Source organism: Monodon monoceros, unplaced genomic scaffold, assembly GCF_005190385.1.
Source record: "Monodon monoceros isolate NGI ecotype Baffin Bay Population unplaced genomic scaffold, NGI_Narwhal_1 Super_Scaffold_15, whole genome shotgun sequence".
Taxonomy (NCBI): domain Eukaryota; kingdom Metazoa; phylum Chordata; class Mammalia; order Artiodactyla; family Monodontidae; genus Monodon; species Monodon monoceros.
The window spans coordinates 5068461-5094815 of record NW_021703771.1 but is presented as its reverse complement, the minus strand read 5'-3'; the positions used below and the strand labels follow the sequence as shown (position 1 = coordinate 5094815).

General features: G+C 39.7%; 1 protein-coding gene across 2 annotated transcripts in view; it reads right to left on the bottom strand.

Moving 5' to 3' along the window:
• The window catches only part of ADGRB3 (adhesion G protein-coupled receptor B3), an 802271-nt gene extending 776798 nt beyond the window's left edge, over positions 1–25473 (bottom strand). The window contains exons 1-3 of one of the 2 annotated variants that reach the window (XM_029224183.1): positions 24748–25473; positions 23143–23317; positions 21303–22074 (exon numbers count right to left, since the gene is read on the bottom strand). In XM_029224183.1, coding sequence (XP_029080016.1) covers positions 21303–22059 — 757 coding nt within the window. In that variant the 5' untranslated portion in view covers positions 22060–22074; positions 23143–23317; positions 24748–25473. The remainder of the gene's footprint in view (positions 1–21302; positions 22075–23142; positions 23318–24747) is intronic. The other variant, XM_029224184.1, reaches the window with a different exon arrangement.
• Between the last annotated feature and the right edge of the window lie 882 nt (positions 25474–26355).

Genomic DNA, 26355 nt, shown 5'->3' with positions numbered 1-26355 from the left:
TTGCTAACCTGTCCCAATGCCACACTCATCAAAACTCAGACCTTTTCTTTCCCTCTGGTACTTCATTTGAAAAATGTGTCACCTCATGCCATTTTAAACATCTCAAATGGATCACACAGCTCTTCACCATAGCTTTTCAATTATTACTGTTCAGTCACGCTTTGTCTGGATTATTGCGGAAGCCCCATCACTAGTCTCCGCAAGGCGTCTGATGCCCTACATCCCTTCCCAGATAGTCTAATTCTGCTAGTTTAGACTGCATTCAATCTCTACCTTCTTGTCAGCCTCCCACACACTCATCATGAAATCCCTTCAGATTAGGTGCCTAGCCTAAATAAAGAACGCTCTGACCTGCCCCACCTAAGGCTATCTGTGCCCGTACCTCTTTTTTTTTTTTTTTGCGGTACGCGGGTTTCTCACTGCTGTGGCCTCTCCCGTTGCGGAGCACAGGCTCCGGACGCGCAGGCTCAGCGGCCATGGCTCACGGGCCCAGCCGCTCCGCGGCATGTGGGATCTTCCCGGACCGGGGCACAAACCCGCGTTCCCTGCATCGGCAGGCGGACTCTCAACCACTGCACCATCAGGGAAGCCCGCCCATGCCTCTTTTAATCCAATAACCACACCACTGAAGAGTAGTGCATAAGCATCTCCTGGTATCGATCTCTGTTAAAGCTGTTTCCTTCATCTCAATTACATTCTTGCCAATCTTTGAACATCCAATCTAATTCTCAATGGCCATGAGCCATATTGATCTTTTCTTTTTGACCTTCTATAGTGTTTGCTTCTTTTCAATAATGGCAAAAATCTCAAATACTCTTCTCATTTGGGATATGTATTAAATGCATTCCCTATTTCTATTACATGGCTCTGATTTCAAGGCCAAGAACATAATATATGCAATTAATACCTGTTTGTCATTACTGGCTCATCACTGGTGATACCATACCTAGAGACACTTCTTAGAAAGCAAAGTTCCAAAACAAATATTTTGTATATAATTCAATTCAGCTGACTACATCACCCTGAGATACTATGTATATTCCAGTAATTACATATTTTGAACTATGATATATATAAACTTCATATAATTTTATTTTTCAAAAATGGTCTCAGGGAAGGAAAACACCAAGAATCATGATTTTCTTTCAACTATTCAGCTTACCTCATATGAAATATATATATAGATATATATATATGCCATTTACAACCATTGTAACATGGCATGAACTAAATAAACCTTTTGCTAAAGAGAGGAAGCACTTGGCAAAACTAAATCCTATTCCTTGACAAGAGCTTAAAAACTGGAATTATTGCTGTGCTACTGAAGCATTTAGCTAGAGATGAGACATTTTAAAAGAAATCCATTACGGTTTACTTTATAAGAATTTCAACTTTATCTCTAATTGTTTTCACTCTATTAACTATGCCTAGAAATTTAGATATACAGGATTAAAATTTTTAAAGGGAGGGGTATCAGTTTGTGGGATTTTGAGTAAATTGAAAGGACAATTTATTCTACCAACTTCTGGTGTTTTCTAATAACTAAGAGTATAATGATCATTTTTTTAAATTGAATCATAAAATTAACCATTTTTCACTGGGATCTGAGCATGCGATCAAGATCATTTAACATTTCTAACTGAAAGCATCCCAAAGTTATCAACATACTAAATGAAAATAGATTAATACAAAAGTAGATTTATTTGAAAAGGTAAAAACTTACAGTATTAAAACATACTGTACTTATTATATATTACACATATTGTACATACAACATTTATAACCTAACAAATATATTAAACATCTTCAAAGGTGTGTGCTCAATCCTTATCTACGAACCAATTCAACATTAAGGTTCTGCTGAATATGACAGGGCTGTTACTGCAATGTGGTTTATTGCCTAAAGTATGCTGATTTGCATTGCAAGGAAATTCTAATTATCTTAACTATCTGTATCGACTATCAAGAGTTAGCTTTCTTTTTACAGTTTATGATAATGAATTTGGAATCTGATTTTAATCAGTGTTATTCCCATTTTTCATATAAATTTCAGCTGACATTCTACAGTTTGGAATTCTCAAATCTTCTTTTCCCTTTTTAAGTAAATCCCTATAGCAAAAGAAAGCAAGAATTAATAGTAGTTAATCCTTCCTAGTGTTTGGGAGTGCATCGGGGATCAGTGTAAAAGATGGTTACTGCTGCCTTAACTCTCATTACTCCAGCTGTTAACCAGATGTTCAAAACATGTAAATTACCAAAATTTTTTTCTAAATTATTTTTCTTAACCTGCTAAATTATGCAAATGCTAGAATATTTTTAATCATGTACCTAAAGTCCTGCTACAAAATTAGCATGATATAAGAATTTGGGAGTAATTCAAATACAATACCTTTTGAAATAATGAAGTATAAAAGTAATTAGTATTGGGTCTGACAGGATATAAGATATATTTATGTTGATTAAAATGTAAGATCTATAAAATTCAATGAGAAACACAGAATAAAAAGTTATTGGGGAATATGTCTTCCTAGCTCATATAAATGTAAAAGAAACTCAAGAAAACATAAAATAAATGAAGAGAAAATGGAAATAAACCTTAAATCTTCTGCAGTACCTGAATTTTCAGAAAATTATTTTTCAGTTTTCTTTTCCTCTTTTTGCTTTATGACATTTACCTACATAAAGTCTCTGAATTCCCCTTCTTAGAATAAATGGAATGGCTGTTTTTTTTATGAAGAAAAATAATTTTATTTTGATTACTCCCTCTCAAGAAACTCCTACAACCCCAAAACACTTAATCACTATAATTCGGAAGTAAAAGTTGGCATCAGCTTGATTTTCAGTATTTGAATGTTATCACAGTTAAGAAAATTCCACAAAGAATGATTTTAGTTGGAATGGATCATGATTTATTCTTTTTCCCAGTAAGACAGTATTCATTTTCAATGCCCAAGCATATAAAAGTTGAGAATTTAAAAAGAACATAACAAAATTAATTTAAAGACAAAGATTAAATAAAATATTCTCTGAGCTAGGGAATGAACTTTTCAACTTTGTTTCTTTTTATAAGTATCCTGTATTTTCTAGTATTCAAGACACTTAATCTAACTGTAACCTATTTTTGTCTAATATAAATGGCATCTTCCCAACTTAAAATCATTAACTTATACAAGAAAAGATAATTGTCATTCTAATTTTATTTTGATCTTCTACCATCACAATTACAGAAAAGATTAAGCACCTCATTGTGTTAATATGGTACTAAGTTCAAGCAATTAAACCATAGCCTTTACCAACCATACTCTTGAAACCTAAGAAATTCATATTTTATAGAAAACTATTAAAACAGACTGTACTTATATCTCAATGAACATTTACATTAATTGCAAATATAAAAACTCAAAAATGTATGTGTAAGAGTAGAAAGGACTTCATAAGCATTGCATGTCTCAGAGCAGGTCAAAATCAATACTCTTATTTTCATCAGTTGAGGTTTCCTGGGAGAAATGAGATTGAAGAGTTCTGTGAATAATGGACTTGGTTAAAGAAGAAAGCTCCTTTATTAGTGAGGCTCTAACACAGGCTACAGCTTGGGGAAGTCTTAAGGCTGAAGGAGCATTAACAGATCAGAGGCTACAACAAACACAGGAAGAAATGGACTTTGGAGGGATTAAAATAAAACGCGATACTCTTTTAATACATCTTATAGTTCCACAGGATAGCAAGAGTTAAGCACCTTTGCAATTATTCAAAATATTAGACTGGATTCATGTGTACAGAGTAGAGGTATACTGTACAGATTAAGAGAAGAATTCAATTTCAGTTCTGTCCCTTCTCAGTGTCATTCTGGCAGGTCACTCAGCCCTGCTGTGTCTGAGACACCTCATCTGGAAATAATAACAATAACATCTCAGAGGAGTCTTACAACATTAAAAGAGTTGATATCTAAAATTGTACCTGACACACAGATAGGTATTCATTAGTACTGTGATTAGAAAATAAACACAAATAAACACATTTACAAAAAATACATTTAAAAAGTATAAGCTGGGTAGTCTGTTTTGTTCCATTTGGATTCTCTTCAAAAATCCATTATGCATGGTAAATTGCTATTAAAAGGATCTCTAAAGTATCCGGTCCTCACTGATGTCAGGTTAACAGAAAAATTTATGACATTAGGCGGTTAAGTTGTACAATGCCAAGGTGTAGGAAGCTGGAAGTCAAAATACTTAGGCTTAAACCTGAATTATGGAAGGTTTGTTTTAAAAAATCTGAATATAGTTTCACCGATTAAGTTTGCTACACTTGTTCAAAAGCACAAAACTAAGTGTTTTTTTTTTTTTTTTTTTTGCGGTACGCGGGCCTCTCACCATTGTGACCTCTCCCGCTGCGGAGCAACAGGCTCCGGAAGCGCAGGCTCAGCGGCCATGGCCCACGGGCACAGCCGCTCCGCGGCATGTGGCACCTTCCCGGACCGGGGCACAAACCCGTGTCCCCTGCATCGGCAGGCGGACCCTCAACCACTGCGCCACCAGGGAAGCCCAAAACTAAGTGTTTTTAAAAACTGTTTACCAAGTATTAGGTTTGCCAAAACTCTTTAATTATTTTAAGTAAAAAGTAACGAGTATGCATTTTATCTACTAAATTTGATGGATAATCCCATCAGAACGACTACATTTCTGGCTACTACATCACATTTGACCTCGGAAGTATTCCCACCTATGACCTATAGAGAAGAACAGATTCCAAACTGTAGTCTTTTCAGGGCTGATACAACAACACTCCATGAAATTATGAAGCTCTATCCACATGTATCCATATTTTAGTCTGTTTCAAAATTTACCCTGATGCAAAATTTACCTAATTTGTATTCCTTAAACATTAATATGTTTAATTTTTAATTACTTGATACGGGGTAGAGAAACCCTTGCTTATTTACATGTAGCTTTTGTCCCCTAGAGAAAACAAGTAGTTCTGTAAAATTACAATTTCTCCCACACAGTTTTTTGGCACTTGGGATAAGGTTTCGGGCAAGAGTTCATCTACTCATTCTCCTCCAATGCCAAGTCTTGACTTTCCCAAGACACAAAAGGGAAGAAAGGATGTGTTTATTTTCAAACTGCTTCTCTGACCGACATGGAGTGGAAGCTTGTTATGCAGTGATTCATTGTACTTCTGGTCTTCATCTACAGATGAGGAAAGCTAGAGCTGAACACAATTGAAGTCATACTTTAATTCACTATGGGCAGCCAAAAACAGTGTTCCATTACTTAAAAACTGCATTAAGAGAACCGACCACTTCTGCATTTCTCATGCATTAATCTTAATATTGTTTTTGTACAGACTACATTAAAAAAAAAAAAAGCAACGGCATAGAGGTGATCTCTCTTTTACAGACAAAGAAAATGTGATTCACAGATACGAAGCAAATTGCCTAAGGTCACAAAGTTGGCAGAAGGCAGGGCTGGGAATCAGACTAAAAGGTTTGAATGTGCAGCTCAAACTGTCACAGCTTCTGCTGACGTAGGAAAAAGAAAAAAGAAAACAACAAAGGAACAGTGTTTTCCTAGGGACAGATCAGTCTTACCTAAAAATGCCAAGTCCAACAATCCATCCAACAATCTGTGATATTTATTAACACAGGACAGGACCATTATTTCACGTGCACACTTGCCAATGAACTAAACTAAAAGACTTAATCGAATTTACAAGTTAATATTGTCAATGACAATAATAACAACGTTTCTGGATGCCCCTCTTCATTTTCTTAATGGCTCTCATATATAGTACAGCTTTACTTGCCATACAATCCTATGAGCTTCAGATGCCCAATTTTATTTTTGTAACTGAGCTAACTGAAACTCTTTCTGAGGGATAATGTGACCTGCCTGAAGTCATGACACATCTCATCCAGAAGGCAGCTATTCAGTCTTCTCAGTGCTCTTCCAAATACAAAGGACTCTAGAGAGTTAAAGAAAATCTAAAGCCATGTTGCCAATTCTCTTGTTTATAATGGCAAAAGTAAAAGTTTCAGAAAAGCCAAAGTAAAAAAGTATGAGCTTTTGAAAAATATTATATGGATTTATATTTGATTGATATTTTCTTACAGTAAGCCTTAGAATAAATGTTACCAAGCAGGCAGCAAGCAAGATATTTTTCCAGGAGATCTGACTCTGCTCAGAAGGAAAAAGGGATTCGTTGCAGGCCAAGATGTAGGTTAACAGTTTGCTTCATTTTAACATGCATACCAACCCTAAGAAATCAGGGTATAGATTTTAACTTGTCTTAACCAATAAAATGTGAATCCATTTAAACCATAATATTATGGAGAAACGACTAGCCCAAAGGGACATAAATATTTTCAGGAAAATACACAGAAGATGAAGTTGCTTAGGTGGACAAAATACAATCAGCACAGCTTTCTGATTAGAGTGGCCCCAGGTCTTCCGGAGAACATCATTTGGGGCAATCACCCTTTGCCAAACAATCTGTGAATATCACTGGCTAGTCTGTTTTAAGAGAAAAACGATGATGTTGGGAACAGAGTGATTCACTTCTGAAATGAGGAGGAAAGGAGAACAGATATGGCACCTTAACTCAGACTCTTTTTCTCAGGAATGTGAGGCTTCAGAGGGAAGAAAGGATGAAAGATACAGTGCATTTCTCCAGACTACATGACCCAGGAGTCAGTTTACTTTCTTTGAGGTCATTTAAATAAATTGATTACTTTTTTATTACAAATCAAAATTTTATTTGTTGCCTAAAGAAATCTCATGCAGTAAAGGGTTCCTGAATCATCCAATTACTGAAAGGTGACATTTATTGAGCCTGTACTACACAGTCCAAGAATCATGTTAACTTTTTACACTAATGGCCTCATTCAATCTCTCAATTACCTCACTACAATAATCACCTCTTCACTGACAAGAAACCGAGGTTTAGAGAGGTGCATAATGTTCTCTGCTAGAAATGGAGAAAGTGACGGTTTCCCCGGTGGCGCAGTGGTTGAGAGTCCGCCTGCCAATGCAGGGGACACAGGTTCATTCCCCGGTCCGGGAAGATCACACGTGCCGTGTAGCGGTTGGGCCCGTGAGCCATGGCCGCTGAGCCTGTGCGTCCGAAGACTGTGCTCTGCAGCGGGAGAGGCCACAATGGTGAGTAGGCCCACGTACGGCAAAAAAAAAAAAAAAGAATTTGAAAGAGTGTTAATTTGTTTTAACGTAATATATATGAATTTTTCAGAAATGGAAAAGTTAAATTATTCACTTTTTTGAACTGACATTTATTTTCAACTTTTAGAAACTTGCTTGGCAAATGATTTACTCTTATATCCTAAGTAAAACTTTAATTTCTGATATCCAAGAAGATCCACAGAATACTGTTCTGAATGTATCTGTTACAAGGACTCCAAGAGCATTTTCAAACATATCAATATAAATGTTAAAGCTTCCCTTGCAAACGGTATATTTATTCTTCATCATTCCTGTGATCTTCTCATAAGTCACTCTAGGTAGATTTATATTTATTAAATATTTAGTTAATTAATGCAGTTTAGCAGTGAATATATTCTCAAACTATTGAAAAACGTTCATCTTTTCAAATCATATTGCATGTAATACCTGTGAGCATTTAATGGCACAGATTCATGCATAAGTGACTGGGTATGTGTGTGTCCCACAGATCAGATATAAAACACGTGGGAAGGAAACTGACAATTCATTGCATACCTGGATTTTCTTCAGAACATGATATAAAATGAAAAAAAAAAAAGAGAAAGTGTTTGTGTTCATTTTTGTTTTAATTTCTCAGTTGCTCAATGTTCTGTATAGCCCTGTTGGAATCCTGAAGTGTGTCTCTTATAATTAATGAGCATATTATAATCCAAACTTGAGAACACGAGAGGCAGGGAAATAATGCAAGGCTCAGCCCAGTGTAACAAAACTTGCCCATGTACCACCAACATTCACTCCTGCTAAGGAACGCTCAGAGGTGTGTTCAAAGTTCACATCAGCTCACTGTTCCCTCCCACCTCTCCTGGAAAGGAACAAAGCTTCTCAATGTGGCAAAAGCCCACCTACTCAAACGGGAGGTTAATTATTACTACATAATTAACCTCGCTATAGAAAACTGTTAAGATTAATGAAGCAGTGATTATAAGCTCCCCTTGAACTACCCTAGAAATATTTGTTTACCACAAACACCTACATGTATATTGATAACAGATTCTCTGCAAATTATTGCAGTATGAGATCTAGGTAAACACATATAAATCATAGCCTATGTATCTGAAAAAAAAAACAAGTAAGAAAGGAGAAAGAGGAAGAGGGGAAGGAGGGGGATGGAGGGAAGGAAGAATTAAGATAAAGAAAAGAAGGAAAGCTAAAGGACAGGGATCAGAACAAGTTTCTACCTTTCAGCAAGAACTGCCATGCCAAAATGAATCCTTCCTACTTAGTTCTTTGGCAATCATGACTCGGCAAGAGACCATGATACCCTCTCTAATCTGGGTGAGTTGAAAATATAGAAAAACCCAATAACTTAAAAAATATGTCAGAAGAACGGTCTCTTGTAATCTAAACATACACTGATTGTAGTTAATTTAGTATTAATTTTAATTAGGCTAAAACAATTAAATACTGATAAATACTACCTAAAATGAGGTCCAGAGTGTTGCTAACAATAAGTACAAATTCAGCTACCCCAGAGTGCATTGTAGAAAATGCAGGTAGGTGAGTTCCTCTCCGCAAAACATCACAGACCTGTCTGGTCACCACATCATCACAGCTCAATTACAGAACACATCACCAATGTAACTCTTCACCTTTTAGCGCCCTCATTAGCACCACTGTGCCCCAATCCTCCCTAACTGGACACTGTATCAGCTAGAATGTGCTAGGTTAGGCTGCAGGAACAAAGACAAACTCCAAATCCCCAGTGTCTCAAAACAGAAAAGGTCCTTCCTGGCTCAGTCTTCAGGACCATCACAGATCAGCAAGGGCATGGGGAGGGGGTTCCTCTCCTTTCACACATTCAAGGATGCAGGCTGACACAGGAGGCCCTTCTCTCTGGCACAGGTCTCCCTGCCAGAGGTCAAGAGACCTTGGTGGTCTGACTCCAGCAATGAAATGACCCAGCTCAGAGGTAAGGAGTGCCACTGCTATTCACAACTCATTGGCCAGAGCTGGTCACATGACCCCATCCAACCACAACTGGTCCAGAAAACAATCCCTACCTGTGCCCAGAATGGTGGAAGGCTGGGACTATTGGAAGAGCATTAATAACACCTCAACTATCCAGTCATGTCTATGGAATGGCAAAGCTAACATGCTTTCGGTTGTTGTTTTAATAACCTGCTTCAGTTGTGCATATCCATTACGTGTGAACAATCAAAGGAACTCAAAATAAATCTCATGCCCTAATAACTTTAGTTTATTCCAAGAAGTTTGATCTTTTGCAACTGAACTGTTTGGGGATTAACAAAACATTGAGGAAGAGAGAATGAACACCACCAAAATATAGTACATTTATAAAGATTTAACGTTAGGGCTTCTAACTGTTTATCAATTAAAGTTAAAGATCCAAAGGGATTCTAAACCAATATTCATTTTTATCTGGGTAAACTCTAGTCTGTGAGCAAGAGGTATGATCGGAATAAGCGTATTTGCAGGTTTGGGAACTCCGGGTGGAAGAAGTTTGGAATACAGATGACGAGACAGAACGATGGAGAATTGGGGTGTTCATCCTGAAATCCTACATGCAGCCCCAGGACGAACTGACTCCAGAGAGATCATGAGGGAAGTGTTCACAGGACTGGCACTAGGGATGGGTCATGAACAGGTCTCTCATTCCACAAGTTTGACAGAAAGGAGAAGGGGGCCAGTCTCACCTCTGGAGACCCTTTAGGCTAGGCTCTGAGCCTCCTGTCCACCTCAACGAAAGCAGCTCTATTTTTTTGTTTTGTTTTTTGTTTTTGCGGTACGCAGGCCTCTCACTGTTGTGGCCTCTCCCGTTGCGGAGCACAGGCTCTGGACAGGCAGGCTCAGCGGCCATGGCTCACGGGCCCAGCCGCTCTGCGGCATGTGGGATCCTCCCGGACCGGGACACGAACCCGCGGCTCCTGCATCGGCAGGCAGACTCCCAACCACTGCGCCACCAGGGAAGCCCGCAGCTCTATTTTTAAAACTCTTTTTTTTTTTAATATACTGTCGTTTATTTAGAAAAAGAGTTTCCACTGCTAAGGGAAAAAAAAAAAAAAGCTGTATTAATTCACATCCTACACGGACTTATTTCTTTTGCATTAATCAGTTCTTGCTACTTAGTGGATTAACTTCTAGTCAGCTCCACCTCTGTGGTTTCTCTGGCCTAAGGACGCAGAGACCAGTGGCAAGGACATGTAATGTTCATTATTGCCTAGAACTCATTTATGCCCTTCATCACCAACCGAACACCAAAATATAGTCATCAGAAAACTCCAGGAAAACCACTAAACAGAAAGAAGCCACACATTTTTAAGAAAATGGATTGTTAATATATTACAAGCTAAGGAAGGCATTAAAGTTCTATGCTGTACAAATGGAACAATAGTTCTTCCTGGCATTTACTTCAGATGGAAGAGCTGCACTTGGTTAATTTCTCAGGCACCACTTAAAAAATATACAGTGTTTGCCCTCTTAAGTTACAAAAACCAAGGCCAGCCAGAGAGCTGACCACAGGCTGACATTTCTGTAAAGGAAGCTGACCTCTCTGGGAATCCAAAATAAACTGGAATTTCTCAGCCTACAGTGCAGAAACAGATCTTTGAAAATTTTACAGATTTATGTGGAAAGATTATATAAAGTAAACAGATTTCTGTCTTCCCAAGGTGCCCTCTTTTCCACATTACAATTATTATGAGCCAACATTAGAAGAAATATTTCCAAAAGCATCCACTGTATAATAAATATTTGTTATGTACCACCTATTCAGAAAACAGAAGGTCAGAAAAAAAAAAAAAAAAGGGTTAGCCCCTTTGTTTTTTTGAAGTTACTTTTCTTTTTGCCTCTCAGGACACCTCCTTGATGTGAAAGGCCGCCTCAAGACCAACACAGTTAAGAGTTAAAAATTGCAATTTTCTTAATGAAATTATAAGGGCAAACTTAACTGCCTTGGTTTCTTTTTTTGCAATGAAACAAAAGAAAAAATGCCTTGTGTGAGTCTTGTTGGGTTTTTCACTGTTTTTGTTTTTGTCTTTGCTTTCAGGGGTATAGTGAAATCAACAGGCAAAATGATACTTATATTAGCAACTGAAATTCTGTTTTCATTTTATATTTCCATTATTATAATCATATAAAATTAGAACTAAATAGTAATCTGTCAGGATTTTTTTACGTTTTATATGCGAGCCTTGAAATTACCAACTTACAAAACTTTCTTTGAATACTCAGGCCAGTTTAAATGTTCTGCAGTCACATCAACACTGAAAAATTGTATGGAAGATGTATACGAATGTATACATGTTATGTGATTTTAAAACAAGCTAAGTAATCAACGAACCAACAGGTAAATATAGAAGAACTCTTGGAGGAGGGCCTAAACTCAATGGAGTTACAAAGATGAACACATATTGATCCTGAGTTAGGACCAAGTATAAAAAATACCACATCAACTGAGCTTTAAAAAATGACTGACTGGTTTTCACTTTCATTAACTCAATTCTTTAAATTATTATGTATTTATTTATTTAATAGGGCTGGCCCATATGCCAATCTCCAAAAGGGCTAATCATTACATAAGACCTTTAGCACATAAAAGGAAAGATCAAAAGATCAAAACTTAAAATGCTGATTTCAGACCAATCCCAAAGTAATTAGAAATCACCTCACCACCAAAATCATACACCCCTGTACCAGTCAGGATCCTAGTAAGAAATAGACAGTGTCCTCAAGTTCAGTAATTTGAAAAGAGCACAAGGCATGGATAGAGGCTAGAGAAACCAAGGAGACAAGAGTACAGTCCTGGGGTGAGAATCAGGGGGCAGGCAGGCCTCAGGAGTGAGAGGAGAGAGGGGTCTCCAGAGAGCCCAGGGGAAGGCCACCCCACAGGAGCCGTGACCTTCAGTACAGGGAGGGGACCCTGACCTCACTGCTCCAAACTACAGCAGTATTTCTCAGTGCACCATGGGATAACTAAAAAATGTGACCTGTTATTTCTTTAAAACACAGATTGCCCTAGAGAAATAATGAAATGAAAATCCAAGACAGACCTTGATAAATCATTTTCCTAAATCTGGACAGACTCTGCACTTGAAACACATTTCTCTTTAAATTTAATGAGCTTAGACTGAAAATCAGTCGTTTTTTGAGACCTGCATCACATTTGTTTAAATAATATAGGACAAAAAAAAATCTAATGAATGAAAGCTCTGATTTGTACAGACTAGTCTGTATTCAGTAGTCTAGCAAAGTATACTCTGATTATTGTCTTGGCTGGATACCAGGTAATTTTTTAAAAATAATTAGAACTATCCCACCATCCTAAATGACTGTGTCTCTTTTACATTATAGAAATGGCATTAAATATCAACTCCAAGAACACTTATGTTCAGCTGAAATAATGTTCCCATGATACATCTGTAGATTGGGATTCCTTTAATTAGGTAAGATTTGGACTAAGCTAATGCCTAAAGCCCCTTATGAATCTGAGAATTTGTGATTCAGAGTCAAGTGTTCCAGAAACAGTGAGAAAACTCACAGCTTTGAAATTCTGTAGTTTTTCATTTGAACCAATTTGTATTAAAATTTTTAAAGAAAGGAAAGCCATGGTCGGTCTTCAGGGTATAAGTAGCCCATGTTGATAACAGGTGTCTCACACAGTTACTGCCTAAGTAAAACAATTTGTGCCACAGACCTTTGTATACTGGAAAGCACTTTCTTGACGGCAGGTTTCATTATATTCTTTTAATTTGTAAAACGTTTTGCTAAACCACTTTACGTCTTTATTTTCTTAAGAGCGATATGTAGATGAAGCTTCTCTTTAAAAATAGTTTATTAGAGAACAAATTATCCTTATTTATATATGCAAGCACAGAACTTAATTTTTAAATAAATTTTTAAATTGTATCAAATGTTTAAACATTATTTTAAAATGGAGGAACACCAGTAGAAATGTCATGAAATAAATACTCTAAACCATTCACCCAAGATGAACTACCCGAGCAAATATTTCTGTGACATTTTGATCACCTTAACATATTTATTGCTAAAAAGTAATTCACCAAGGTAACTTTCTCTTGTTGATTCCACAACTGTTTTAATGCTTTGGATTATGTCTAAGTGTGTGTAAATTGCATTCTCAACATTGTAATCTGGTTCCATCAGTGTTCCAATGTCTTATCCATGCACCCATTTGCTCAGTTTTCCCAAACAACTCTGTCTCCAAAGAAACTTGTTATCTAGAACAAATAATTTGAGACTATAATAGCCAAGATTAGGTTAGCAGCTAAATTAGTTCACTTAACATGGCAGAAACCAAAGAGTAACCATTTGGCCTTCGTATTTTACAACATGTTCCAATCATAAGGAATGTGTCATAAGGCAGGGGTCCCCAACGCCCGGGCCGAGGACCGGTGCAGGTCAGAGGCCTATTAGTTAGTGGGCCGCACAGCAGGAGGTGAGTGGCAGGCCAGCGAGCGAACCCCATCGCTTGCATTACTGCCTGAACCATACCTTCCCCAGCCCCGACCGTGGAAAGACTGTCTGCCACGAAACCTGTCCCTGGTGCCAACAAGGTTGGGGACCGCTGTCGTAAGGGGTTGGTTGTGAGGAAAATGCGAAAATGCACATCAGCAAACATGTCGGATTTCAGAAAAGACACCTATTCAGGGAATTAGTTTTGAGAGAAATAGCTCTCAAATACATTAGTAAATACTAATGTATTTACTATGCATTTGTTACTTAATTGCACTTTCTTTGCAAATTAGAAATATATTACTTATTATTTATTAAATATATCTATAATTAAAAAATATAAATATATTACTTTTCTATTTATAATATATTATAAATATATTTATAATAATAAATAATATAATAAATAATAATATAATATATTACTTTATTATTATAAAGGTTAATAATTATTAACCTTTATCAGATATGTAGCTGGTCATTCTCTGCATGTGAGCAAAATTCCTGAATGACAGTTGAAAGATAATTGAACATAGAGCATTTAGCATTTAATTGAACATAGAACAGTTAGCATTTTATGGAGTCTTATAGATGGCATTCTGTAATTCTGCTTTAAGAAAATATCAGAAGCTGCAAATGAGTAGTAACAAGATTTTTAAATCTTCTTTTCAATACCTGAATATGGAAGCATTTGGGGGACTCTTAGGGCTCATTGGCCTATAACAACTGATCATAATTCAGTGAAAAAAAAAAGCCAAAAAAAGTTCTACTTTTTTCCAAATGATTTAATATAGACTTAATGTTTCAAGATAATTCCTTTATAAAACAGATCTCAAAACATGAACTTAACTTTGCATAATGCAGCAGAGTAAAATACTTGGAAACTGTTTAATTTACATTTAAATTTTACAGACTTTACAAAGGATCAGCAATGATACCCAAAGGACAGCTTCCTAGCCCTGGGATGTCTCGCAGCACTAGCTTGGTCTATTTGATGTATTAGTCATGCCACCATCAGCACAAAGGTATTGAAATGGTACCTTTTCTTTTTTTTTTTTTTTTTTTTTTTTTGCGGTATGCGGGCCTCTCACTGTTGTGGCCTCTCCCGTCGCAGAGCAACAGGCTCCGGACGCACAGCCTCTCACTGTTGTGGCCTCTCCCGTCGCGGAGCAACAGGCTCCGGACGCACAGGCTCAGCGGCCATAGCTCACGGGCCCAGCCGCTCCGCGGCATGTGGTATCTTCCCAGACCGGGGCACAAACCCGTGTCCCCCACATCGGCAGGCGGACTCTCAACCACTGCGCCACCAGGGAAGCCCGGGACCTTTTCTTTATATAATACAAAACAGACATAACTTCAAGATGTTTAATGACCCTTTGTTAAATGCCCTAAATTCCTAAAAGAGTTCAAAAAATTAAATGGCAACCTACTTCATTATATTATCAATCCTCCATCATTTGTAGCTAATAGATAATAAAAAAAGAGGTTTCAAAAACTGAATCGAGGGCCTAATATAACTTGAGCATTTGACTAAGTGTCTTTCATGTGCAATCTCATTTAATACAACACGCCACTACAGTATAGATTGCTGAGTCAAGCTCAGTAAGCACAGTCCCTTGTCAAAGATGCTACGAGGTAGCTGAGTCACTCTCAGGGCCCAAGTGCATCTTACACCAAAATACACCTTTCATTTCAATGAAGTGACCACAGTTAGAAAACCTGAACACACCTCTCTGATCTGTATTAGTTAATTGAATTAGTAAGACATTTCCACAGGGCTGACAGGAACTGAAATAATCCAAGCCATTAATTTTATTCGTTTTTTTGTTTTTATTACTACATAATGTCATATCCTGTTCTTTTGTACCCTGAGGAATAAGCATTACTAGCAACCCAAGAAGGGAAGTAGTTGACACAGCAGAACACAGTTCTGAGCTGGACACACAGGTTTAAAAATGGCTCTCTCTGTTCAGAATCTTTAACCCCAGCTCACGGTATTTTGAAAAAGTAAGAAAGGCTGATTTTTGAACAAACATTGATTTTCGATCCAAGGGCCAGATGACTTTTACAGGAAATATTATCAAAGTGACTCTAAAGAAACCTATATTCTATAAAAGTATTCCGTTTAACAATAAAATCACTTCTATTAGGAAATGAAGTATAGGAATGCATGAAGCTAGATTCTAAGTAAAGTAAAATTCCCATCTCAATTTTGAAGAAAACCAATCTACGGCACATTTATCTACAGCCACCACTAAAACTGTAACAGGGAAGAACCAAATCTGACTCCATGTTGGATCTGTTTCTTTTACTTTAACCTTTGCTTTCCTTTGCTGCTTTTGTTCTCTAAAAGGACACCATCTATACATAATGGCCTGCCTCGGGGAACCCTGCCCCTCTGCCTGAATGTTAAACCAAAGTGCCTTTGTTCAGGGAAGCATCCTGACCCTGTCCACCTGTGGATGGCTGCAAGAAAGAAGAAATTAACACCTCCCCTCCTCAAGGCTGGCCGTTCCAGGGGATATTTGCAAGACTTATGGCCTTTTTACTTTACTTCCTCATTTCCTCCCCCTCTCTATGCTATAAAAGAAACTGGCATCCAAACCCCAATAAGGTGGTTATTTTGAGACTTTAGTCTGCCATCTTCTTGGTCTGTCGACTTTCCGAATAAAGTCATATTCCTTGTCTCAACACCTCGTCTCCGATTTATTGCCCTGTCATGCGGCAAGCAGAGCGAGCCTGGACTCAGTAACAAAACCTGCCTGACACACATGCATACACAAACATTTTCTTGTTACCATTTTAATTTACTGTCTAGGAAAAGAATGTTGCCATATGATGGAATTTTCATTAATACTATATATCTGAGTCACTTCCTAAACTGTTTGACAAAATTCTACAATAGCAAAAGTAAAAATTAGGGCATCTTACTTGGCCAGGCCTACAATTTTAGTAATATTATACTATTACTATATGTATAGATTACAACATAAGTAAAAGGAGTAGGTAACAGAAGCACTGAACTTGACCTGCAAGTATTCTTCCTCTTTCTCGGAAAGAGTTTGCACACGTTTCTCTTTAAACTGTGGAAGAAAAGATTTGGGAAATGTCATTTCTGGAGAAGTAATGCTAGAGCCAGAAGAAAGAAATGTCGATGGAAATGAAGGCAATTAAACAGATAGAAATTTGGCAAATTTTCTTACCCCTGTTTTTGCAGACAGCTGTGTATAGAAAGTTTTATTTATCATTAATCTAATCTATTAAAATAAACACATAGGTGATTAAGACTATTTCTCAATGACTCCATTCTTCTTGTTCTTTTAAAAATGTTATTAAACAATACCTTGAGATAAGGTATTATATAAATAATACATTAATGGAACTGGAAATGCTATAAATGGTAGCCGTCTCAATTTATTGCTATCTTTCCTATTGAGTTGTTTTGTTTTGTTTTGTTCATTTAACATTCGTTTCAACCAAAATTTATTAAAGGTCTGTTTAGACTGTGCTAGACTACTGGAAGGCCAAGTCTGTACACTTGAAGAACTTGCAAGACTAGTAGGGGAAGATGGAAAAAGAAATGGAAATATGTGCTAGAACAGAAGTACAGTATGTTCAAAGGGCTGTGGGTCCAGGCAAGGGGCAGGGCAAACTGTCACATACAACATACTCAGTGGATCTTTCTACATTCTGATAAAGAGTGTGGGATCACTGCATTTACAAAGGAAGTACGATCAAAGGAGGGTAAAGAGGAAGGGGAAAGGTGGCTGAAGCAGTACTGAGGACAAAAACAGCAAAGGCAGAAATAAATGAAAACACTTAAAATGAAACACACAAATTGCTCTAGACATGCAAATGCACACACAAACACAGGCTAGATTTTACACAGGCACATGACGAGACTTCCCTTGGGCGGTTGATTATCAAGGATTAGCAGAGGCAGAATGAAAAGACAAATAAGTGTGTGTGTTCAGATTTCCTGGAATCTATACAGGGATCCCAATCTCCCTTCACATAAGTAGCTCCATTGATGTAAGCAGGAAACAAAGGTTCCATTAAGGCTTATTATGTGATTTAGATATGCTGGTGTGGAATTTTTCTCTCCAAACTGTTTAAATTACTTATTTCAAGTGAAGTACTAAGAAATAAGATCATACATCACCTTTTATATTTTAGCTATATAGTCCAGAATCATCTTTGGTAAGAGTCCTATAAAACATATTAAAGACCTCATGAATCAATGTCAGTCTTGCCCCATACTCATATCTGAAAACCAGGTAAATAGCAACGTTATTGGACTTTTCTTTTAAAAATGGTTATATACACTGTATGTAGACAGCTTTTTTAAAACAACTGCCTGAAATAAGACCACATTATTTTTAAAAGGCTTCATTTTGTTGATTTACTTGGTTTTCAAAACTTCACGTAAAAATTGGGAAATGACAACAAAGTTACTATAATCACATGGCACCCTCAAATATGTCAAATACAATCTTAAATAGGAAGATACTGAAATACACTAAAATCTCACACTTTAATGAAGCATCATTCAGTAATTTACTTTTATAATGTATTCAAGATAAAATTTGTCATTGTTGGTGTTGTCACTTCAAACAGTGACAGTCGTCTTATTATTTTCTGGCTATGAAATTCTTAAGTACATGAATGTATTATTAACAAATATCTTAGTAGAAATCCTATCAATATCCCATTGCTGGGAGCCCATAGTTTCCTCAAATACTAACTAAATATGATAATTCCAGTGGACACATATTCCAAAATATTCAGTATTTAGTATACCTTTGCCATCACTAACAGCATCACATAAAAAAATTCTGAAGCTGCATTTACTGAGTGTAAAGACCAATCTGTCAAATTTGTGCCACCTCTATGATATAATAAGCATCAAAATATTTCTACTCTAGGCTTCTGAGTCAGTACTTATTACAGTGAATAAAATGGGAGTCAAAAACCATGGAGAATAATTTTGTATATATTCCCCTGATGATTTACAGGATGGTTTATTTTTCATAGAAAATAGAAATCATAAAGTACTGTAAAATATAAGTGGAATTTTTAAAACCCCATTTTAGAAGTTGGGATTACATGTTAACCAAATAAAGTGAAGACATTTTGGAATAAAATTAGATATGAGTAGCACAACTATGTGTAATTATTACATATAGCCCTCAAGCCCTGTGAATATCATTACGTGGTAGTGTACTTGAAATAGTATTAAATAATTCTTTCATAAGATTTTACATATCATTTATATCAACTATTTAAGATTTAATGTACTTTGCATAAATTTGACTGTTTCGCATCTGCAGATTTTCACAGTCCTTTCCTACAATGCAGCTTAGCCTAAAAGGTCTTCTTTGAATGAGGTAAAGAGTGCTATACACATATTTTATAAGTCTTACTTATAAATGCATCAGCTACAATTATGTCATCAGGAATTACTTATCGTTACCTTTCTGACTCAGAACACCTAAACAATTCAAGAGCACAAATTTAGAATACAGAGACTATAGGCTGTGCAATTTTACTGATACAGCATATATTCTTCCCCATTACATAAATTTTCCTTGTCAGTTCTATTAACGTGCTAACAATTTTAATACAATCTTTGAATGGTCTGTGGAGGTATTTCGTTCTCATTTCGCCAGCTAATTAGCCAAAAGAAATGTACGTTCTCCCCCATGATTTAAACATCTAATGTCTAAAATCACTCTTATTCTTCGTCGTATACTAAAATGAATGGCCATCTAGTCCAAATTCTATAAATTCCAGCATTGTCCTAACCCACATCTCATGATCATGACCAGCAAAATCTCTGAAAATCATGCTTAGCGTGCACACGACTTTGTTTTTTGTCACTTGTCACCATTCACAAAAAAGGGTTGTACACCTGGATTCTCTTTCCACTGTCAACTGCAGTCAATTTGATGATAAAATGTTAACTACTGAAGATACAGATTTTCTCAATTTTATTTGAACAGCAATAAACGCGCAAAAACTAGTTTCTGGTGTTAATTGTCTTATTAGCCAGCTTGTAACATCACGCTTTCCTGGCGTACTGTAGCTTCTCATTCTAGGGGACATTAATTGGTTTTAAATGGTGTTAAATACCATCCTTGCAGTTGCAAGGGCTTCTTTGGGCTTTATACTGGAGAAAGGAACTCCTGTAATTTAAAACCACTTTGCTTTCTTCAGTCACAGCTGTTAGGGAGACACTGACCTGTAGAAATCTTAAAGGTTTTTCACCCCTTTCCCAGTGCCATTAGTCTGCATTTATTTTCTAAGGCTTCTTTGCCCCTTGTGCCATGGCTCTTCCGTAACTCCCATCCCCCAAAATGCTTTCAGAAGAAAAATCACCGCTTTTCGCTGGTTAAGCCCTTTTCTCTCTCTTTCCCCACCCCCCCGCCCCTTACAAAACCTTGGCTACCCTTAAAGAAAATTCTCCAACAACGTGTCAATTTTATATTGGCCACAAAGACAACTTCTGTTGGGAGAGGGGAGGAAAGAGGGACTGGAGCTTGGCTGTGCCTTTCCACAGACAGGGATCTTTGTGGCGATCGGAAAACACTTCCTGCATAAAAATTCAACACACTCTCTGGGTGCAGGGCTGGGGAGCAGAAGCGACTACGTACCAGCAGTGCCCTCAAACGAATGGAAACGCATGCCCTAACCTTCCAAACCGGAAAGTCATTTTCTCTCAAAATGTGTCAGCTTTTTTGCCTTATTAAACATAATCCACTGTCTCAGATCCCGGGGCAGCTCCCCTCCTCCAGCGTCTGGGTGAAAGCTGTAAATCACTCCTATACTTTCTCTACTTCCTCTGCATCTCTCCTTCCTGTTGCACTGTTTTTGCATCTAGCTTGGCTCTGAGGAGCTCCCGTTCCTCGTGGGTACCCGCGAATGGGATGCCAGGTCTTGCAGGACCCGCCTGTGTTAATTCCGCCCCCTCCCCCTGCCACGTGACTTCACTGCCCGGAGACCCGAGTCTGCACCCCCAGTGGGCTTCCCTGGACGAAAGACCCGGCACGTGGGCTCCTTCCCAGGCCTGGGGAGGAGGGGCACCCTCGCCCTCCTGTGTCGCCAAGTCATTTGGTCCACACAGACTTGCCACTGAGTTTGTGTCACCTTTCGGTCAGGAAGCCCCAAGTTCCAACCTGGAAAGGGGTCACGGATGGGAGGGTGGGCCGGAGGCGAAGGGAGAAGTCTACAGATCCATTCACGGGGTGGGTGTGTGTGTGTGTGTGTGTGTGTGTGTGTGTGTGTATGTGTGTGTGTGTGTGTGTCCGTCTCCCAGAGGGGCTGCAGCCTAATAAAACGCCCCCCACCCATCCCTCCTCACCGACCTCCAGCGCAAACTGGCTCCACGTTTTAGCATCTCATTTCCCCTGAACATGCCACTCACACCGGGCGTCAGGTTGCTGAGCGCTATCCCATCCTCCCCGCCCCATCTCTCAAATCTTGAAACGTAAAACTAGCTTTAAGAAGATCACAAGTCAAATCAATCCAAAGGTGACAGAAGAAAGGGGCAAGGGTTGGGCCGGTGTGTGACACAGCACGTTTTAACTCCATCCCCCAGCACCACTCCCCGCCCAGCTCCCCCTCTCGGCCGGCACTTACCTTCCTTGGGCGGTCGCTTGGCCTCCCTGGTAAGATTGCAGACCTGGGTGGTCTGCAGCTCTTGGGTCAGGCAGCCCTCGGTCTGCTCATTCAGGGGTAACACCACGTTATTTAACAAAACCAGCGACTGGTCGTCGATTCCCCACTCTCCCAAGTGCTGAGGGCAGGTGCATTTTGTATACATGATCCCGCAGGTCTCTGTTCTCCCATTTTCTGATTTCAAGCAGCTCTCCAACCAAGTGCATAATACGTGGCAACCAAACTGGCTTGGGCTCACCTTGTTCAATACCAAAAACTCAAAAAAGGATTTCTGATCTTCTTCCCCTTTTTTCTGTAATCCTGGGAAATCGGTTGGAAAGACCCGACGTATTTGAATAAAATTTTTATCATACTGTAGAAAAACGAAAGCATTCTTGGATTCGCAGAGTTGCATTATAGAATGATTCTTTCTTAAAAGATCCTTGATTTTTTCATGGGAAAAATGATCAAACTGATAAGCCAAGAGGGAAAAGTTAGAGCAGCTAAGGTCCTTTTTGGAAAATTTCAGGTAAATGCTATATTTGGTTGGATCTGGATTTTCCAGCGTCCAAGTGCAGTTTGTAAAGTTTTTGGGAAACATTTCACTTACAGAATACGATCCATAAATGACTCCTTTCACCAAAGTTGAACACCAGAAGTCTTGGGCAGCATTAAATCCAAACATAACCAGGAGATAGGTGGAAAATATATAAATCAGCAGGTTACGAACAGCCTTCATCCTATGTCATTTGGCCTGTAAAGATGGCAATGAAAGAAAAATGCAAGTAGGAGTCTACGCGCATCGAAAAAAAGAAACTCCTTTCAATATCACAGCCAGCTGTTTTCAAGATTTCAGTAAAAAACCCTTTTTAAAAGAAGGGCAGGTAATTTTTATTTTATAACGCACGAAAATTATCTGTTGCTGTGTGAACAGCGCCCTCACGTGGTCATTCACAGTGGCCAAATTCCCTACATTCAATTTAAGAATAATATTCAATAGATTATTAATAGGAATGCTCTTAATTTATCTACCAAGATTTCCTTCAAGTGCGTGGTGATTCTATTGAAAGAAGAGGAAATTTTTGTTTTTTTTAATTTAACAGCCTAAATGTTAATTTTTGAGATATTTTTAAGCAACCTATACAAACCTTTTCTCCCCCCTCAGCCCTCTGCCTGCAGTAAACAACACCACACAAAATCTAATCTGATAATCGGAGAACAGCTATCGGCATATTATTTTTTTTTCTTTTAAATGTGAAAAGCAATTATGATCCATGATAGCCTCAATTTTAAAAGCACAAATGATAATTTGTTGCAGCTGAAACATCATCACCCAAATCGTCTTCGCAGGGGCCACTGGGTGAACTGATGGGAAATTCCTGTGCAAAAATACAGGTATTCTTGTGGATTAACAGAATTTGTAAACCATCATCCAAGAAAGGGCAGATACATAGGGAAGACCTGCTTTTGGACATTATCATTGAGAAGGCAGTCATTTCAATGTGACATGCCCTCTTGGGATATATAAAGTAGACCACTATATTAATATCTGTATCCAAAGGCGATGTCCGTGAAAAATCCCAGAACCACAGTAACTGAGTTGGTTTCAGCTTTATTTTTTTTTTAATAGGGCTATTTTATCTAGAGTTATCTACTGGTATTTAAGATTTACACATGGTACATAAAAGATATTAGCTTTGTCTTTCCTAGCCGATTTCAATTATTGAATTGTTCCCTCTCCAACAACAGCTTCAAAGCTCCTTTTTTTCTCTATTTTTTTAACCTGGCCTTGCATAATACAGTAATCCTTGGTTATATTTACCTCTGTAAGTTGTCATCCAAAAGTAACTTGAATATTTTTCAGCTGTAACCTTTAAGAAGTTATTTCTTAGAATAAATGGCACTGCTTTTTTTTTTTTTTTTTTTTGCTTAGCCTTTGGGCTAAGTGATGCCAAGTTAATTTTAAAAGTCTTTAGGCTGCAGTCTCTTCCACTGTTCTGTAAACAGAGACAGACACACAGACATATAGGTAATTAAGAGTTTTCATGTCTTTGCCTGGGTCCTCTCTGAACCAAAGGATAGAAACCCTCTTCCTTCCCGTTGCATAACACACACCAACGCATGCACACAAAATCCAGTGACTTAAGTCCCTGAAGACAGATCTGCATTCCCCAGTTCATAATACAAATTCTAAGTTTTGATATAAGCAAAAACAACCCCAACTCTAAAATCTCCATATAGCAGCAGTTTAAAATAACATCAGAATTGCGGGGACTATCAAAACAGTGTTTTCCTAATTCAAACATACAGTTCAATGAATAATGTATTTTCTTCTTGAGAAAATGAAGCCAATGAGCATGTAAAGGTTAAAAAATAGGGAAAGTTATAGGAAATTCTGGAAGGAATTTTCCTTTTTTTTTTCTCTCTTTTTTTTTTTTTTTTGCTGTAGCACTTTGCAGGCAATGCAGGTCTGCGCAGTGTTCTTCAGGATAGAGTGTAGGCGTTGAGAGCCAGTGTGACAATAAGTGTCTAAATTAGGAATTCCATCCATGAAAGGGGGCTTCATTTTATAATCGCCAACTCAAAAAGGGGTCTATTTCTTTTCCTAATGAAATCCGGTACTTTTGCTTCCATCTATTTGACGGTGCAAGTCTGCATTGCTGTGCTCATCAAGGATTAGAAAGAGTGAGGAAATGGCTCTGATTTCGCTTTCAAGCCGGCTCAAGAAAGCTCCCTCAACGTAATGCTCTTTATTTTAATCATTCAGCCTTGGTGTACGGAGTCTCCTTTAATTCGAACTAATCACAAATGAATCACTGAACTGTCGCTGCCACCACCCCCAGCCCTCGCCAGCCCCCGCCTGCAGGGCCACTTCAAACAACTGTATTTCTCCCTTTAAGAAAGGAAGACGAGGGTGCGGGTGTCGAAGGGCCCGGCCCCCGAGGTTTCAAGGATGTGGCATTTATTTATTTATTTGCTTGTTTCCTGCTGAGAGGCAAAGCGGCGTTTAGTTTAGCTCTCCTCAAAACTGATTCTCTGGATGACACTTTTCAGTCGAACATAGACGGCGCCATCACTCCACTGAATTTTTTTTCCCCAATGAAAGACCCACGGCCTCCCCTTATCTTAACTTCCTTTTAACCTGAAATTTCCCCCCATCAAATTACCCCAATCACACACAACTGTCAGGTTTTGTAGGTCTCCCTGCCGATTCCTTCCGACCCAGCACATCTCTGGAAAACCAGACTTCCCCAACTTTTCAACTGCGGCGTTTAAGTAAATGCAGGCAGTCGGGTTTGCTCGCAGCCTCTCCATCCACCAGCAACAGCCTGGCCTTTGCAGGTCTTCCCTCCGCAAACACCCGGCGGAAAGCTCCTCGGTGGCGCCCCCGGCAGAGGGAAGGTGACCCCCGGACCCCCGTCCTTACCTTCCACTCCGAAAGCTCAGGGAGGCTCTTGCTCTAAGACACCAGCACAGGCACGCGTCCCAGCAACAGTGACGGAGAGACTCCCCTTCGGTCCCAAGCACCGTTGCCCATTTTCCCCGGCTGAGCTTCAAAAATCAGGATTGATTTTTTTCTAACGCACTCATAAGAGAAGCAAAAGATGTGGGGCGGGGGGTAAGAATCAAAGAGTGGAGGGGTGGGAGAAAAAAGCCCCCAGGACCCCGGAGCCTAAGCCGTAGCCAAGTGAATCCAACCTCCAACCCAGGCGGGGGCGGGGTGAGCCCCCCGAAGACAGACACTAAGGAATCAAAAAAAAAAAAAAACATGCAAGTGGCTTAAGAGCGAGGATTTGCTTTTCCAAATCTACCCCCCAGTAAACCGGTCAGCCAAGAAGCCGAGAAAGCGCTGAGACGAGAAGCGGCGGCGGCTGCTAAGGCAGATTTGTTGGGGGCGGTGGGTTTATTACGGGAGTGTTCGTGGTCGCCTCGGAAGGCTGGAGCTCATGCTTTCTCCTCTTTCCGCTCTCCTCCCGCCTCCTCCTCCCGCCTCCCCCCCACCGCAGGTACTGATGGACTGACGGCGACTAAGGAGAGGGGAAAAAAATCCGCGACTGGTGATGTCGGAAAGCTGTTTGAACGCCGGGCGAGGAGGGAGGCGCGGGAGGGAGCGAGATAGTAAAGCTCTGTCTCGGGTGTGCGCGCGGCGCGCGGCGCTCACTCTACCCGGGCGCGCGAGGGAGGGGGCGCGCGGCCCCGAGGCGCGCGCCGGGCCCCGCGTGCTCGTGGGCGCGCGCATGCAGCGCGGTGCGCCCGGCGGCCGCCTGGGGTCCGCGAGCGCAGCGCGGCTGCGGCGCCTCGCTGAGCTCCGCCTGGGCCCTGGCGAGGAGCGGAGGGAGCGGAGCGGGAGGGCGGGGGGAGGGGCTCCAGTCCGGGCCGCGGTGCGCCTGCACGTCACGGCTGCTCCGAGCCCAGCACATCCCGGGAGCGGTGCTTTCTGCGCCTGGGAGGTCTGTGTCTCCTCAGTTCCCAGCGCCGCTGCCGGCGGCGACCGGCCGTCAGAGAAACTCCCGGGGAGGCCAGGCCAGGGGGGTTGCGGAGGACGGGAAGGCGACTCCCGGGGCTGGGGAGTAAATGCCGCACTTGATCGTCTTTCTCTTTCTTTCAGCGCCGACCTGTCGCAGCTCTCATTTCCGCACCGGGATTCGGAGGGATGGATTGCCCGCCGCGGAGGGGGCAGGTCTCGGCCTCCGAACTGCTCGCGTTCCCGGGTGGAACAATCCTAGTTTTTCTCAGCGAGGCTGCAATTAACATCTTACTTGCTCTGGCTGATAGCGGCGACCGAGGTTGGGCGTGTGCGTTGCTTTCTGCATGGTAAAGGGATCATGGTTATGGGGTCTAAACTTTTGTTTTCCTAGTGTTTCCGATTCCTTTTTCGAGTTTCCCTAGTAACAGTTTGGGGACGCGGATGGGAAGGAAGGAGGGAAAGGAGGAGGAGAAATGACCAGATTGTCAATTTAGCAGGGAAAGAGGGATAAATTTCCACCACTCCCCACCTCGATTTTCTTGCTTTCTGGACAGTTGGCTGACAGGT